The sequence below is a fragment of the Pongo pygmaeus genome, chromosome 10 (assembly GCF_028885625.2).
Source record: "Pongo pygmaeus isolate AG05252 chromosome 10, NHGRI_mPonPyg2-v2.0_pri, whole genome shotgun sequence".
NCBI lineage: Eukaryota > Metazoa > Chordata > Mammalia > Primates > Hominidae > Pongo > Pongo pygmaeus.
In genome coordinates this window covers 92,708,140-92,726,155 of record NC_072383.2, presented here as the reverse complement: position 1 = coordinate 92,726,155, position 18,016 = coordinate 92,708,140, and the positions used below count along the sequence as shown (strand labels likewise).

Genomic DNA, 18,016 nt, shown 5'->3' with positions numbered 1-18,016 from the left:
ATCATTTGGACGGGAAGTGACTACAGGCCGGATTAATTTCATTATCATCCTTAAGCAGATAGGTGTCTAGCACGGCCAATGTCTGCAGTGAAGACTGATGTTCTATCTCTCCTGACAGGCCTTCCCCTTGCCTTGCAGACAGCTGTGGTGGTTCTTCATTCTCCCTGCTGGAGAGACTTGCCCTGCCTCCTCCTATTAATGGCAGTGAGTAGCCCCATCCCCTGCCTCTGGGGCCCACCCCATGCCCCACAGTGGCTGAGGGATGCTGAGAAGCCTGGCAGGCGAGGCACAGCTGAGCAAGACAAGAACTCCAGTCAACAGCACCAGAGGAGGGCCTTGGAGTCTGTATCCCCTCCTAACTCATGAAGACAAGCCTGCCACCCAGACACAGGGAGAGGTGCTGGCTTGCAGGTCTAGAACCCTGAACTGATGCCATGATAAGCACTTCCACTCAGCAGGGCAGTATCTCTGACTCCGACCTCCTCCTGGCCATTACCTTCCCTCTGGGGCTGTGTTTTTCCAGATACAGCCAAAGATGCCCCTGATTCCTGAGCCCAAGAATACACACTTTCAGAAAACTCCCTGGGGATTTTTACAAACTCCAAAAGCTAAGAACGACTGCTCTTGGCAAGATGATTCCAGGGTTGGCAAGTCTGAGCTATAGGAGAGTGAGCATGGGGCAAGTTGCTAGCCTGCGGCTTTCTCTGCTAGACTCCCTCCAGCAATGCCACAGGGGCAGCACCTCCTTAGTCATCACCCAGCGCAACCACTTCCAAACTGGGTGACCCACTCAGCCAAAAAGCCCAAGGATGGGTGTTCTCTGTCCCTGGCCATTGTCTAAGAAGCTCTGCTCAGGAACAGTCTCACTTTTTCCTGGGCAAGGGGAGAACCTGGCAGAGTCCTAGGTCCTTCCTGGTGCAGACCTGTCACCCTGGGACTGTACAGCCGTGAAAAACAGGGGGTGCCTACCCTCCCAGTGTGCTGGGAAGCTGCTCCTCCTTCTGTCTTCTCCATCTCTAGGAAAGCACCTGCCTCCAGGCATCTGCACAGTCATCCCCAACTGACATCTTTGACCCCACCCTGATCCTATCCCTCCCATCCACGTGACTTGTGGTGTCCTCCTCCTGAGCATCTGATTCCGTTTGTGTCTCTGTGTCTGTCCAGAGCCACTGCATTATTGTTGGACAGCACCAATCCTCACCAGAAATCCACAGCTTCTAATGGGGCTCCCTATTTCCAAGTTTGCGCCCCTTCTATCTACATCTCACACACAGCCCCAATCATTTTCTGAAATACTAACCTCCCTGCTTCAGGACCTCCCATGGCTTCCCACAGTTCTTGGGATAAGACTCAGAACTCCTGAAGAGGCTACCCCCATCTGTGTGATCTGCATCTTCCCTGCTTGCCTCCCTGCCCCTACATCTTGTAAGAGGCCACAGCATGGACTGGTTCAGCCACAGACCCTCCAGCCAACTATCCAGGTCCGAATCTGGCCTTGCCACGGACTAGCTGTTACCAGACTTCCCGGAGCCTCATCGTACCCATCTATAAAGTGGGGTTAATAATAGTACCTATCTCATAGGACTGCTATAGGATAGAATGGGGTGAAATACTGAAACTGCCATTGCAAAACTATAACAGTGAAAGACATCTGAAAGGTGAACAGTGAAAGACATCTGAAAGGTGAACAGTGAAAGACGTCTGAAAAACACCTTTCAGATGCCTTTCACTGTTATAAGACGGTGAAGCAGATGTGTTAGAAGACAGTGAAGAGATCTGACCTAACCAACTCCATCTTGCTTCTAACCTCCAAGCTGCTCTTGCTCATTCCTGGATGTAGACTGAACTAACTTTGGGAGGAACTTACAGTTTAAAACAAAGACAACAGCCCTTTCCCAAAACCACCTTCTTGCCTGGGGACGAGACTGCCTTCATAGGACTAACAAATTAGCCATAACATTGGGATTATGGTTTAGGAATCATGCAGCTGGAGGCTACAAGATTCTGACTCTCCCCAAATTGCTCCTGGGGATAAAATCACTATTGTAAAACCTAAGACCAGTGCTTGAGATATTTTGCAGACCCTGTTTTGTTTTGTTTTGTTTTTGACATGGAGTCTTGCTCTGTCGCACAGACTGGAGTGCCATGGCACCATCTCAGCTCACTGCAACCTCCGCCTCCCGGGTTCAAGCAATTCTCCTGCCTCTTGAGCTACTTGAGCCAAGTAGCTCAAGTAGCTGGGATTACAGATGTGCACCACCATGCCCGGCTAATTTTTTGTATTTTTAGAGGCAGGGTTTTACCATGTTGGCCAGGCTGGTCTTGAACTCCTGACCTCAGGTGATCCACCCACCTCAGCCTCCCAAAGTGCTGGGATTACAGGCGTGAGCCACCACACCTGGCCCAGACCCTGCTCTTGATGGATCAGTTGGTACCACCCAGATCAATAAACTGGCTCATCTGATCTTGTGGCCCCCACCCCAGGAACTGACTCAGCGCAAGAAGACAGCTTTGACTCCCTATGATTTCATCTCTGACCTGACCAATCAGCACTCCTGGCTCACTGGCTTCCCCCAGCCCACCAAGTTGTCCTTAAAAACTCTGATCCCTGAACGCTCAAGGAGACTGATTTGAGTAATAACAAAACTCCTGTCTCCCGTACAGCCGAATTACTTTATCTCAATTCCTGTCTTGATAAATCGGCTCTGTCTAGGCAATGGGCAAGGTGAACCCGTTGGGCAGTTACATTACAGGGACATGCTGGAAATAGTACCTAGTGTGGTGTAAGTACTTCACAAGCACTGACTATAATCAGCTGTCACTACCCTCCTTCCCCCTCTCCATTGCCCCTCTTAAGTTTTGACTAGTCTAACATGTATGCTCTCCCTTCCCCGCTGGATGTGCCTGCACCCTAGCCCAGTCTGGCTAAATTCTCATTGTTTAGGTCTCAGCTCAGTCATAACCTCCTCCAGGAAGCCTCTTGGATTCTCCAAGCCACACAGCACTATTACACGCAAGGTGTTGCCTCTTTACTTGTCTCTCCGTCCTTTTCTGCACCCCCTCCCCAGGGCTGCAGGCTCTGTGAGGGCAGGGACCTGGTCTTTGCTTCTCTCCCATGCAGCCCCAGCTCTTATCAGAGTGGATATTCAACAAAGATTCAGATAATACTGCTAAGCAAGTGAACCCCAATATCCCAGTGTGTTCAGGAACCTTCCTTGCCTCCTCTGTCTTGTTATGTGCAGGCTTCTCTGGCACTCAGATCTCTGAGAAGTCACGTGCACCCCTCACCGCCCTCGGCACTCACCCAGTATGTGGGTTAAGAGGCCAAAGGAAGTATCGCTCAATATTGCAAACAAACAGGAAATTTAGAACTTCTTCAGGAAGCAAGGACCTACACAAAAGGTTACAAGGTCTACTGTGAATGTTGTGGAGGGAGACGAGGCTTGGGACTTCCAGGGCTTTGTTTAGCATCAACACACTTGTCACCCAGTGAAGGCTAAAGGATAACTCTTCTCTGGCTTTCCTAGGTTCTTTTCTGCTGAACCTCAGGGTAGAGAGAGTTCAGGAGACAGGAATCATAGCCTTCTGAGAAGGGAATACGTGACAAGTACATTGTGAGAGCCCTTCATGGGCTTGTCTGCTCAAGCAACGAAAGAAAACTTCAGCCCCAGACACAATCGATCTGCAAGTTATTCCAGGAAATGGGTGGGAGTCCTGGATGTTTTAAAAGAATGTCCATGGGACTAGGATTGGAGATGAGGAAGGAGACACGGGGTCAAGTCTTGCTCTTACCTCATAGTGGCCAATGGTGTTTAGCTTGGTGATTCCATCTTCAAGAATCACAGAGGAACTGTCGATGTCCAGAAGTTCTTTCTGTCGTGTGCCCACTTGAAGCTCTGAAAAAGAGCATTTTGTTCCTTTTTAGAGAGTTTTAAAATGCTACCACTTTACTTTCACAAATTTACGGATAACTAAAACTTGAATAAAGTGGTAAATCTTTGTTTGAAGGTGTAGAGATGTATCAGCCAGACTGGTAGCCTGAATTCTGAGTTCTGTTTTATTTTGTTTGTTTGTTTAGGGCTCTGATGTTTCAAACCACTTTTTCCCTGATAAGCCTGGAAGTAAAGCCACTGAAGACAAAATAATGCATTCTATGAGGGACGACTAAGCTCTTCAACAAAAATTCCAGAAGCAAATTTGTATATGCTCACACTTGTGTGCCCATGTTCACAAAGAGAGGCGTGATATGAACCATCTCTGTAGGCTCCTGTTCAGGGTGGAGGGGGAGGCATCAGTGTGCAAAGGTCCCAGCACCACAGGGTGCAGACTCTCTGGCCAAGGCTGCTAACCTATGCCTAGGTCAGCATGTGGCGCACAAATGTGATTTTTCTTTTTTTGGAACCTGCATGTTGTTTAATTATTATTTTAGTGTCAACTCAGTGCCAACATTTAAAGATTAAAAGATTGCACATAGGCTGGACATAGGAGCTCAGGCCTGTAATCCCAATACTTTGGGAGGCTGAGGCAGGGGGATTACTTGAGGCTAGGAGTTCAAGACCAGTCTGGGCAACATAGTGAGACTGTCCCTATAAAATTTTTTTTTTTAAGTTTTTAAGTTGCATATAAAAAACTGGATATCTGATTTCTTTAAAAAAAAAAAAAATCGAACAGTCTAGTAACACAATCTGCAGTCCACATGGCAACCACTGAAGCAAATGGCACTGTCCCCTTGGATGGCGAGTCCTTTCCCATTAAGTCAAGCTCCACTGCTTTCTGTAGTCGCAGGCGGCTGACACCCCTTATGTATTTTCTGCCCCTTTGGGCATCTGCATTTTTGAGTCTCTGCTGTAAGAGCTCCAAGCATAGCTGCTTCTGGTGTTGGATTTCTTTTTTTTTGGTTTTCGTTTTTTGTTTGGAGACAGGGTCTCCCTCCATTGCCCAGGCTGGAGTACAGTGGCGCAATCTGGGCTCACTGCAACCTCTGCCTCCTGGGTTCAAGCGATTCTTCTGCCTCAGCCTCCCAAGTAGCTGGGACCACAGGTGTGCACCACCATGCCTGGCTAGTTTTTGTATTTGTAGTAGAGACGGGGTTTCACCTTGTTGGCCAGGCTGGTCTCCAACTCCTGACTTCAGGTGATCCACCCGCCTTGGCCTCTCAAAGTGCTGGGATTACAGGCGTGAGCCACAGTGTCCAGCCTGGTGTTGGATTTCAGTACAGTTGATGGCTGGTTTCTGGAGGTAGTCTGGGAAATCAGCAGGCACGCAGAAGCCTGACACGGCTGATAGGCTGTGTCCCCAGGCCCCCTGCCTGGGGGCCTTGCTCTGCTCCTTGCCTGCCTACTTTAGGAGGCAAGGGACACCCAAACTCAGGAAAAGAGTAAGGATGCTACTACCTGCTCATCAGCGGCAGGACCAAGACTGTCGGGCGGGGTATGCCCATGTCCTTTGTAGTGACAGCCACACATCTGCAAGATGTATGCTCAGGGCAAGGAAGCTGGGGGTCTGGGGTCAGGGTCATGGTGTCCTGGCTGGGGATCCCCCTTTGATCCTGTATCTAACCAAATGAGCTAAAATGGTCCTTAAGTGACTCAACAGTCACCCAAGGAAGGAAGCAGAAGAGGGGTGCCTTAGCAGCCCTGCTTTCTTTAAAGCCACATCACCAAGTTGCCCCACATTTGCATGGTCTCAAACTTCCAAGACCCTGCCTCAAGGCTTTATCAATGGCCTTTTAGCAGGGGGCTGGACTGGGAGGGCCGAGTGGGAGGATTTTAATTGCCTGCTTAGTCAAGGCCTATAACTGTACATCAAGGGGAAGTGAACCTCGTTACACTGTCTGTCAACACCATGATTTTATTCTTCGTTTCTGTCCCATTATCTGCTATAAAATCCCACGACAGTCTCCTGGGAGGACTGCACGGAGCTCAACTTTAAAATGTTGATGAACATTTGAGGGAAGTGGGGCCCTGTTAGCTTGCTCACGCATATGCTCTCCTTTGCAGTATACCAGTAGAGCCCGAAAATGAATTCATAGCAGATGCTGCTGCACACTGGGTGAGGACGGAGCATATACTTAATACAGGATGCGATTAGCAGAGGAAGATGACCTTTCTAGCAGGCTGGAGTTAACACCCAGAGTCTGAGCCACCCACTAATGACCCGCTCATTATCACAACAAACAAATCAAATGCCAGTGTGAAATGCAACACATGCAGAGGGCACTGTGTTGACACCTTTCTGTACTTCATGATGCAAGGTGATTCCGTTCAGTCTCAGGGTTTGCAATCTCATGAATCTGATTTACAGACGTAATATTTAAAGACAACAGCAACAAACGCCATCTTTGAAGGACCGTGCTTCCTTCGAAGAATCAGGATGCCCATGAGAGACCAAAGCAGTCTCTTGGCCCCTAGACATGCCCTCCAGGAACAACCTGGCTGTGTAAGTGTCACTGAACGGAAGCTGGTGGGGGCAGGGAGGGAGGGACACTCATCAGGGCCTGGGACCACATAGCTCCCGCACCGCCTTACCAAGACCAATTTCATTAAGCTGAAGTCCATAAGGAGAGCCATTTTTGCTTAAGAATGCTTGGAAAATCTTTTCTTTGGCTTGGCCAATGGTGTCACAGTCGAGAACATTGACTGAAATATTCCGACAGACATCTGCACTCTCGTTTTCCGGGATTTTTTCAAAGACGACGTTTAATGCCTGCAAGAGTACAAACAGGTTTCCAAGTCTATTAGATAATTGCAATCTGAAAGGCATTTCATAAAAGACACAAACCTTGGCAAGTCCCACTAATACCTCTGACAGCACATTAGCAAACACTGTGTTGCATTAGACTACTTTCATCTTTTCTCCATAATCCATTCTTTTCAGGGATAATGGAAAGGAAAACAGAAAGTTAAAACTCTCATTATAGAGCAAGCATTGAATAAATATATCTGAGAGGAAAAAATATATATACACATAAATAGTCGAAAAATGGTAATTTGGTGATTTCTAATTTCTCCTCAAAAGAAAAAGAAAAAAAAGAATTGGAAGGGTTTCACAGTAGATGAGGCAGATGGGTGATTATCTTTTTTATTAACAGGACCACAGAGTCCCAGAAGTGAAGTTCTAGGTGACAGGGAAGGTTACGAGGTCCCCATATTGACCATGCCAGAGGTCACTTTTTTTTTTGAGATAGAGTCCTGCTCTGTCACCCAGGCTGGAGTGCAATGGTGCTATCTTGGCTGACTGCAACCTCTGCCTCCTGGGTTCAAGCAATTCTCCTGCCTCAGCCTCCCAAATAGCTGGGATTACATGCACATGCCACCATGCCTGGCTAATTTTTGTATTTTTTTTAGTAGAAATGGGGTTTCACCATGTTGGCCAGGCTGGTCTCAAACTCCTGACCTTGTGATCTGCTCACCTCAGCCTCCCAAAGTGCTAGGATTACAGGCGTGAGCCACTGTGCCCGGCCCAAAGAGGTCACTTTTTTAATATGCAGCATTAATTACAGCAACATTCATCTACCCCTCCGCTTTCAACATCCTCAATCAGATGGTTTCCCCAGCCCTCATTAAAGCACTGAGATCCCCACCCCATACTATGATTCTTGCATTAATTACTTTACATTTCAGCACCATTACTTAAGATTTTGTCAGTGAACATTCTCCCAGTGCAGCAAAACTTCAGAATCAGACTAATGGGGGAAGTAAGGCCTTTGTGCACGTGTGAGAAAACAGAACTAGGGAATATTTCAAAACAAACTGAAAAGCAATTCCAAGTTTACTTTGTCTAAGAACAAATAGATCTAAAACAACAAAGTTTTACCTGATACATACCTTCACGGGAATTGATTCAGGGAAGAGCCAAGAGTATTTTGCAAATAGCATAACATAGCAGTTTAGATTCTAATGCACCTTGGTAATCACAAAGTCAGAAAGGCTTGGGTATGGTGTGAAATGCACAGTTATTTAATGTTTTGAGCCTGGCTTAACAAGGGAATGTAAAATGATCAAGTAATGGGAATTTTGTGGGTTTTTTTTTTTTTTGGTTTTAAGGAGCGGAGAGTTTAATAGGCAAGAAGAAAGGGAGAAGACAGAAGGAAGATGCTCCCCCATACAGAGACAGGGGGAGGGGGGCTCCAAAGCTGAAAAGAGGAGGTCCCCAAGTACTGTGGACACCAGCCAGGTATATATACGCAGAGGCTGGAGGAGGCAATGTCTGATTTGCATAGGGCTCAGGGGAGAGATGAAAACACAAATAATATGGAAGATGGGAACCCTCAGGCCTACCTCAACTTAAAAATGGGTGTAATAACAGTACCAGCCTTCTAGCATTGTTACGGAGATTAAATGTGATCATGCATTCAAGGGCTTAGCACAGGGCCAGGCTGCTGGGAAAGGCTTGATGATAATATTGGTAATAAAACCTGTTACTATTGTTGGTATTAGTATCCATTCATTTGCAAACAGATTCAGCCCACATTGAACAGCTAGGACACCCACTCCATGCTCAGTGTCTCTGAGTAAGGAGGAGGCTGCCAGCAATGAACCCAGTGGAACCCAGTAGACTCCTGGCTTTCATTCCAGTCCACCGCAAGCCAGCTGGGTGACCTCTGAGCCCATCCCTAACCAGCTGTGTAACCTCTCTGTATGTTGCTTTCTCATCTGCAAAGAGGGCATAACAGTAACTGCATAGTTCTTAGAACAGCATCTGGCATGTGAGCCTGTGACTTATGGACCACTGATGTGGATGTGGGGCTTCTGAAATTTCGGGAGGTTCTCAGGGGTGTATCTTCTTTAATGCTGCTATGGTCTGAATATTGATGTCCCCCTAAATCCAGGCATTGAAATCCTAACCCCTAAGGTGATGGTACTTGGAGGTGGGGCCTTTGGAGGGGATTAGATCATGAGGGCAGAGTCCTCATAAATGGGATTAGTGCCCTTATAAAAGAGGCCTCAGAGAGCTGCCCTGCCCTTTCCTCCATGTGAGGACCCAGCAGGAAGGCGCCATCATGAGAAAGGGGGCTCTCACAGGACACCAACTCTTGATCTTGGACTGCTCATCCTCCAGAACTGTGAGAAATAACTTTCTATTATTTATAAGCCACCCAGTTTATGGTGTTTATAAAGAGCTGAGACAAACACCACTAAATCTTGCCCTTATAATCCTGTTGATAATTATGCAACAGTAAATTTTGTTCTGGTCTCAACCAAATGATTAAAACTCCAAATCAGTGGAATCTGAACTCTGAGGTTAGCCGGTGATCTCCGTTTGGCCTGTACGAGTTTCCCTCCTACGACAGAGTCACTCCCTTGCCTGCTCTCAGAGAACCTTTGTGTTCTGGGCCAGCCACCCACTAGGAAGGGGTTCAAAGGCCTGTCTGCTCACAAACAAGAAACAAAAAATACCAGACAGGAGAGAAGGCAGGGAGCTGGTGGGCAGAGTGTCTAGAAGGAACCAACATGTGAAGCCTCACACTCGAGCCCTCTCCTCACCTCCCTTTTCTAGAAATGTTTCCTGGGGCCTTTGGGACCAGATGCTCTGCCAAACACATTTCAAGACCTATTTCTCTGAATCCTCCCAACATTCTGGTACAGGAGGTTGTATTATTATTGCCATCCCTGTTGTAGAGTGAGGGAACTGAGGTATGGACGGGCTGAGTAACTTGCTCCAGGAACAGCTCACCAGTGGCAGAACCAGGAATTGAAGCCAGATTTGCCTAACTGCACAATTGGTGCCACAAACCCCTCGGCTATGCCATCCCCGCTTTACCGCCTGCCCTTCCTCCCTCCTCCTGGTTCCACCTATAGCCTAGGAGCCCTCCTGACCCTCCAGAAACCCTGGCTTAGCCCAGGCTGTAAGCAATGTCCTAAGCTAAATTCCCCACACCAGTGGGAGGGGTGGGTGTGAAGGGGTCAATGCTGGTCCCACCACCTATGATCTTGTTGGGGTCTTGCCTTATTTCTCTACAAGGTGATATTCTCATGGTGGGGGATAATTGCAGTTAAGCTACTTCAGTTTCTAAAGGGAAAGATGAATGGGAGGCACCTTTTAATCGGACCTTCAGCAATCTCAGCTTGTTTAATAGTTTTATAAATATTTGTGAAACAGCATTCTATTACTACCTAAAGGCACTATTGTCTTTAACAAAAACACCTTTTTATGAGCAATAAATGTTCTTTTTAAAAACATAACCAAAAGAAAAAAAAAACCCTTAACTGGATGTAAAATAATGTAAATCTGCCACTGCCTCCACAGCTAGATGGGTGGAAAAGAGGTAAAATGGCATTTTACAGAGTCCACAGGGAATTCTGAGAGTAAATTCAGACACAAATTGATATGTGTTCATTTTTTATGCTGCTAACACTTAGTGCTCAAACAGCAGTTTCTTAAGGCGTAAGTACAGTCAAGGCCCTTGGGGTCAGCTTCTTAACACCTCCACCCCCAGGCTGGGAAAGCGCACACGGGCCTCTGCTCTGTGATGGGGAGCAGATGCCTGTGCCATGTCAGACAGTGTGACATCACAGCATCTGCCCTCAGCCACTGTACCCCATCGGGGGAGATACCTCGATGGAAGCGCCATCTCTCCGGCTCCCATACTCCCACCAAAGCCCATTTAACCAGCATGTTCTCCTGCCCTATTTGGTATTAGGGCTGGGATGTCAGAGAGATGTTATGACATAGTCCTTGTTCTCAGATAATTCATGATAAATTTCAGAGACAAAAGCATCACCTGTGGGACAACAGTCACCCATCAGTGACTATCACCCTCAGCAAGTATCCACAGAGGATTCTGAGTAGGGAGGACAGCAGGGGTCAGGGCCCTGAGTTCCAGGCCCAGCACCGGGCCACCTGGACCCTCCCATTCTCTGCTGCTCACCAGCTGAGGGAATGTCGGGAAGTCGTCTAACTTCGCTGAGCCTTAAAATCCTCATTGTTCCTATCTCAAAGGAGTGACAGGATCACTAAATAATGACATATCATAACAGCAAATTAAGGAGTGCTTTATAGGTGCCAGACACTGTTTTAAATGACGTGTGTGTATTTGTATACGTAAATCTCAGAAACAACCCTGTGAGGTAGATTCTTTTACTCATCCCCTTGTGGCAGATGAGAAACTGAGGCACAGAAAGGTTAAATAAATGGCACAAGGTCAGGCAGCAAGAAAATGGTAGAACCGGGTACTGCAGCTCTGTGTTCTTAAACACTCGGTGATCCTGCCTTTCAAAGTACAAGAATGTTTTGTAAAGTAAGCATGGTCCAAATCTATGGGATGGCATAATACTCAGAAAATACCCATGAAAGGCTAAAGAGCTGTGAAATGTACACTGGTCCCTTCCCCAGAAATCTGCCCTCTGTTTAGAGGGACTGCCCTGCCTCTTCCTATTTCCTTGGCAGAAAAGTGTCAGTAAGCTGCGGTGGCAGATCTGGTTTGTCGTCCAGCCAGCAGTCATCCCTTCTCTGCTAACAAAAGCCAGGTCTGCACAGCAGTGTGTCCAGCCTGGGTTGGGAGGCATGATCGGCAGCAACTCCCTTCTCTTTCACCAGGGACTGGTCATGTAACCCAGCTCTGGCCAACACATAAAAGCAAGGGTTTTCTTTCTTTCTTTTTTAATAGACAGGGTCTCACTCTGTTGCCCAGGCTGAAGTGCAGCGATGTGATGATGGCTTACTGCAGTCTCGACCTCCCAGGCTCAGGCAATCCTCCCACCTCAGCCTCCCACGTAGCAGAGACCATGTAGCAGAGGCTACAGGTGCACACTGCCATGCTTGGCTAAATTTTTTTTTTTTTTTTTTTTTTTTTTTTAGAGACAGGGTCTTGCTGTGTTGCCCAGGCTAGTCTTGAACTCCTGAGCTCAAGTGATCCTCCCACCTTGGCCTCCCAAAGTGCCGGGATTACACGTGTGAGCCACCACACCCTGTCGGAAGTCTTCTATCCAAACAAAAGGGGGAGTAGTGCTTGGAGCGGTGGCAGCCATCTTGTGACTAGGATGGCAGGGCCAGGAGGTACTGGGAGATGGTGATGCAGAGCTCTGACACCACGGAGTGTATGGACCGGCTTGGAGCTCCTTCCCTCCAGACTTTCTGCTCTAAGAGGCAAGTCATGCTCTTACTATTTCAGGCATCCTTAGTTCAATTTTCTCTTACTTATAGCTGCATGTGCCAAACTGCCAGAGCTCATTTTGTGGATGCTGAGGTAGATAGATTCGTCTATTGATGACCATTTACTTTGCACCTATTGTGTGCAGGGCACTGTAGGTGATACAAATCAGAACCTGTACTCATCCTGCTTGGGAAGTACTAGCAGACTAGTAGAAGAACTGTGGAGCATATACAACAAATTCTAATGCCAGGTAGAATGTGGGAGGTATAGATGGAGCATTTTAGGGATTTAGAGAGATACCTCTTTTAGATCGGCAGGGGGTTTTCAACAGAGAAATCAAGGAAGGCTACATGGAGGAGGTAGCATTTGAATTGGGTCTGCAAAGAGCTGCAGTTCATGAGGGAGGCCCCTGGACCATGGAGACACTTGGCTTCCAGTCTCTAATTAGACTGGTGAGCAGGAAGCTTCACTCACTCACTCAGGCTATCAGGTCAGGAAGTCTACAGAAAAAAATTCCACCTTCTTTGGGTGGAAGTAGGGGTGGAGGACTTGTAGCCCAGGCCTGCCTTCCAAAACCACCTCCTGCCACCTGAAAGAGAGTCCCCGTACTATTCATAGGAAAAAAATATGATAAAGAAAAGAATATGGTTCTAGATTTGTAATAATAAGGACCAGCACTTATTGCTTACCATGTACTGGGAATGCAATTATAGGTTCATTCAGTCCTCACAACTGCTCTATGAAGTAGGTGCCATTATTAGCCTCATTTAATAGATGAGGAAACTGAGACACAGATTTAGAAGCATGTCCAAAATCATGGAGCCGGGGGGAGTCGTAACTAGGACGTGTCCTGACTCTGAGCTGCAAAGCGAAGAGGCCAGCCAAGGTGATGAGCCTCCCAAGGGCAGTTCCCCTCTGCTTGAGGGCCTCAATCAATGCTCTCCCAGGAGACAGGCTGGACATAAGCAATCTGGTAGAGGAGGCTTGACATCCTCACCCCAGCTTGATATTGAACCCCACAGAACCCACAGAATCTGGAACACCCTGTGCCTCAGGTGCCACCTAAGGACATTTTTACAGAGCTCCTGTTCACCCAGAATAAAGGTGACATTTCCCAGCCTCTGCTGCTGCCAGGTGTGGCCAGTGTGCTCCAGATTCAGTGGGCTCAAATGATCCTCCCACCTTGGCCTCCCAAAGTGCTGGGATTACAGGTGTGAGCCACCACACCCAGTTGGAAGTCTTCTATCCGAACAAAAAGGAGAGTAGTGCTTGGAGCGGTGGCAGCCATCTTGTGACTAGGATGGCAGGGCCAGGAGGCACTGGGAGATGGTGATCCAGAGCTGGCCTCTTGGCTTCGCAGCTCAGAGTCAGGACATGTCCTAGTTACGACTAAGTCCGAGTTATTGACTGAGTCCTGGCCAATGACATTAAGTGGGTATGTTATGTGGCACTTCCTTAAAAGATGGCTGGTGACCATCTGCCCTCCTTTCTACAGCCCTGCTTACATCCTGCTGGCTGGGATGGGGAATGAGGCTGGGGGTAAGGAGACACTTAGAATATGAGGACAAGAGAGGAGCAGCTGCTCTATCAGCCCAGCACTGCCCACCCAGAATGCCACCAGGGAGAGAACTCAGCTTCTGTGTTGCTGAAGCCACAGACATCTTGGGTCTCTGTTCCGTACAGCTGAACTGCATCCTGATTGATTTGGGAATGATGCCTATTACCAAGGAGGGTTATGAGAAAGAAAAGGCTGTTGGAAAATGTATGGTCCAGAAGGCCTGGGAAGAGGGCCAGGCTGGAAGGGCCTGGCCCCTTTGTAGCATGTCAGCCATCAGCCTCTCACAGGTTATCACGGTCGCCTCCTGTTCACATCTGCCCAATGGGATATTGTCTGCCACAGGTTGTAAACACCCCATTACAGGTGTCGTATGTAACATTTTTTACAAGAACATAAGCACACAGGCACCCAAGAAATGCTTTTCATGATGATGGAATCAGCTCATCAACTCCCCCATATCCCACATCATCAATAAATAACCAACTAAAAAGAATACTGAGGGGACACTTTCTGCTTAGCGAAGCTTACAGGAGACAAGAGAAAAGCACACCTCAGACAAGGTAAACTGAATGAAAAAAGAATGAGCACCTACTTCACGCCAGGCAAGATGGGTAGATGTGGTACATGTATTATTTTCTGACCTCATCACAAATATGGGAGGGCAGGTTTTGGTCATTGCCTGTTTACAGAAGAGGAAACAGGTTTCGAGAGGTTGAGAGACTTGCTCAGAGTAAAGTGGCTGAGCCCAGATTCAAACCCAAGACTATCAGACTCCAAACCCCACCTCTTCTGCACACGGCCTGGGAACATGTAATTGCATTCCCCTTTCACTACCGGTTTTACCCATCGTCTCGTCACATGATTTGGTGGTTTTGGGTATTGAGGAGGCAGAGAGGTTAAGGCTGCATGGGGCTGGCAGGATGAATCGAGGGCAGGGAACAGGTCTTTTCCCACATGGGAAGATGATCTGGCTACCTCACTGTCTCCTCAACCATATTCTTGGTTAATAAAAGCAGGAATGTTGCTGCCTCCTTTCTGTAATACCTTATAATGCCTAGAAAGTAATTGTAAAAGAATTTATTACAAACTGGCAACTTTATCACAAAAGGCCTTGGAGGAATAATTGCTTTCATTAAATAAAACTTATAAAATATATTTCTAATTTTATTTCAGGGCCGAATGAAAGTCATGAGAAGAGCCTAGTTCTCATACCAACCTGAATTAAAGAGAGAAGAAACAAGAAAGAAAATTCAGTTTCAGAAGTTCCGTAGAAGCAGCATGAGGCCAGAGTTAGAAGTGCAAGTCTCAGGGAAACTTCTGATCTAAGCTTCTTTCCAAGCCAGAGTCAGCAGCCCTGGGACATTCTGCCTGATGTTCCCCTTTGAGCTGCACTTGCCCGTCCAGCCTCCCCCTCTTCACTCTGCTCCCCTTTTCTTTTCCCCACAAAGATCCATAAATCACAGCTTCCTGGAACAAGGGATCTGCTACCCTAACAGAAAAGTAGGGGGTGGAGAACAGGGTAACGAGAGCCTTTTTCCATTTAAAAAAAAAAAAAAAAAGTAATGGAGATAATTTTCTCAAATTTAGGTTTCTCTCACCAATTTTTCTATACTTGCTAGCATTTGCTAACGTTTTGTCCATCCTAGAATCAAGTATGAAGAGCTGTCTGATTTAGCCCAAGATAACTGATTTCAGTATTCACAGTATTTGCGGGTGCAGGGTGGGGGGTGGGGGTGGGTGTTGTGTGTTGGCAAAGAGCCCCATGAGTTTCAGACTTGTAAATAGTGGCAAGGCATTTCCATTGCTGTGTGCCAGAAGGGGAGGAAAGAGGCCAAGCCTGTTTGTGGGTTTGTGGGAGGGAGGATTCTAGTTCTTATTCTCTACTATGTCAAGCTCTAGATTAAAGGCCAGCAAACTTTCTGCAAAGGGCCAGAAAGTATTTAAGGCTTAAAACCCATATGGTCTCTGCGACAACTACTCCACTCTGCACTGTAGCAGGAAAGCAGCTATAGACAATAAGGAAATGAACAGGTGTTCCAATAAAACTTTATAAAAATAGGCAGAGGGGCCACATTTGGCCCACAGGCTGTTGTTTGCTGGTCCCTGCTCTAGATAACAGTACCTTCAAATGGAATGCTAACTTTGACAATGGCAACAAGACAAATCTGGAAAATGCTTTCTATCTCCGCCATGACTTGTGATAAAATTTACCATTCTCTGAGGGGTACAAATATAAATAATGATCCTAACAATAACATAATAGAGTCACATTTGAGCTATAAAGAAAAAAATTAAATACTTTTATATTTAGATAACTAAATTATTTTCTAATTCCAAGATTACAGGCATGAGAAGAAAGTGTATGAAGAGGAAAGTCATTTAAAGCATCTATTACACGTTAATTTTTCATTTTCCATGACTTGCCATCAACGAGGGAATGACTTACCTAAAATGATTATACAAAGTGGTTTCACTCTTTGATCAGGAAGCTCAGAACACTAACTATGAAGTTAGTAATAGTTTCAGTACTATTGCAAGTCATAATGGAAATGATTTGCACTATGGTAGAAAAAGAAAAAGCTCAAGAATTGTTAATTAACTTCACTGTTTCTCCACAAATGGTAGGAGTATTAAAAACAAGATTGCTGAAGTGCAAACATCAGGATTTAATGAACAATGGGATGTAATTGAAGTAACAGAGAATGACTTAGTCGGGACAGTGGGTTGTTTAATTACGGGGCTAATGATCTTCTGCAAGGACAAACTAAATGGAACAGAAGCAGCCAGCACTGGTAGGCAGAGCACTGTTAAATGAAGTATACTAGTAAGAAACTCCTGGTAGAGACACCTAGGGCTCTGTTATATATGAGATATTTTATTAAACGTAATTGTCCCAAAATGGTAACTGCTAGAGAAAGAGACAGACTGGGGTAGGCTGGCATAAACCTTCAATAAATCAAATTGGAGGCATTAATATTTCTGCAGGCATGTACTTGTGCTTTTTCAAGAATTTCTAATAATCTTGAAAACTTTCTTATAGATAGGAGAATGAAGGCAATAATATTTTTGTCGGAACAGTTTTCCAGGGTGCCAAGATGCTATCTCTCAGATACAGCAGATTGGCAAGCTCGTTTTCTGAGTTTAAGAGTTCAAAAAACCATTTCACACTTAACTTTGATTACAAGTCAACCTTCTCTTGCTAATTCAGCACGCTTGCTACGAGTTATTGGTTTTTCTCATCTCTTCCTGAAAGTGAAGCAAACGTCCCTTCTCCCATGTGAAATCCTCAAACTTTCACTAACTCCTCCAAAGTTCCACTCTTGACAAAACGCAAGCTGAGTCTGAGACACTCCATCAACAAAATCAAACATGTTCAAAATTTTGCAAAGGGGAAAAAAACCCAGCAGAGCAATAGGTCTTATTCTTGGCTGGATGCAGTTGCTCACACCTGTAATCCCAGCACTTCGGGAGGACAAGGCAGGTGGATCACTTGAGGCCAGGAGTTCAAGACCAGGCTAGCCAACATGGCGAAAACCCATTTCTACTAAAAATACAAGCATTAGCCTGGCATGGTGGCAGGTGCCTATAATCCCAGGTACTTGGGAGACTGAGGCAGGAGAATCGCTTGAACCCCGGAGACGGAGGTTGCAGTGAGGCGAGACTGTGCCACTGCACTCCAGCCTGCGCTACAGAGTGATACTCCTTTAAAAAAAAAAAAAAAAAAAAAAAAAAAAAAAGGTCTTATTCTCTTCCAGCTGTCCGATCTGAATTCCTAGATATTAAGGAAAGACTAAAGTCCTGGGTGTGCACAGCCCTACCCCTGGTGCTGACATTAGGGAGAATACAGATATCAGGGCGTTCTATCTCACTGTTGCCTTATTAAACACCAGCCTGGAATGCTTGATAGAGTGGGATGATTTCTTATGGTCCTGGAGGAAGCATGGCTCTAGGGGACTTTGCTTGGATTTTTGGCAAGACAGAGGAATTTTCTTCTCCATATGCAAGAAGAGAGCATTACTTCCCAGGGCCCATTTGTTAGTATCATGATTTCATGTATAAGAAATTGGCAAGATGCCTTTATGTTCTAGAAAACCCCCCACACCTCAGGGAGAACACATCCTCATCTGAGAGGTGTGAAAGCTAACTTTTAGGTTGCTATATGAGGTGCTGCGCTTCTGAGCATTTAGCTGAACACGAGCTTGGGGGCCTTTTTTCCAAACGTGTCCCTGCCTTGGCACCAGGTTCTGTCATTTCAAGTGGTTCGTGAGGATGCTCTTGATTTCTGACTTTCCTTTCCTTGAAAGAATCTGCCCCCAACCTCCCGCCTCCCCAGCACACACAGACACACAGAATCAGTTTGTTCA

The 18,016-nt window shown here is 46.4% G+C and overlaps 1 protein-coding gene across 3 annotated transcripts in view; it reads right to left on the bottom strand.

Annotated features, from left to right (window-relative positions):
- PLXNC1 (plexin C1) overlaps nucleotides 1–18,016 on the bottom strand; it is a 158,867-nt gene that overhangs the window by 21,500 nt on the left and 119,351 nt on the right. For all 3 annotated transcript variants that reach the window (XM_054442098.2, XM_054442100.2, XM_054442099.2), the window contains exons 22-23: nucleotides 6,528–6,705; nucleotides 3,793–3,896 (exon numbers count right to left, since the gene is read on the bottom strand). In XM_054442098.2, coding sequence (XP_054298073.1) covers nucleotides 3,793–3,896; nucleotides 6,528–6,705 — 282 coding nt within the window. The remainder of the gene's footprint in view (nucleotides 1–3,792; nucleotides 3,897–6,527; nucleotides 6,706–18,016) is intronic.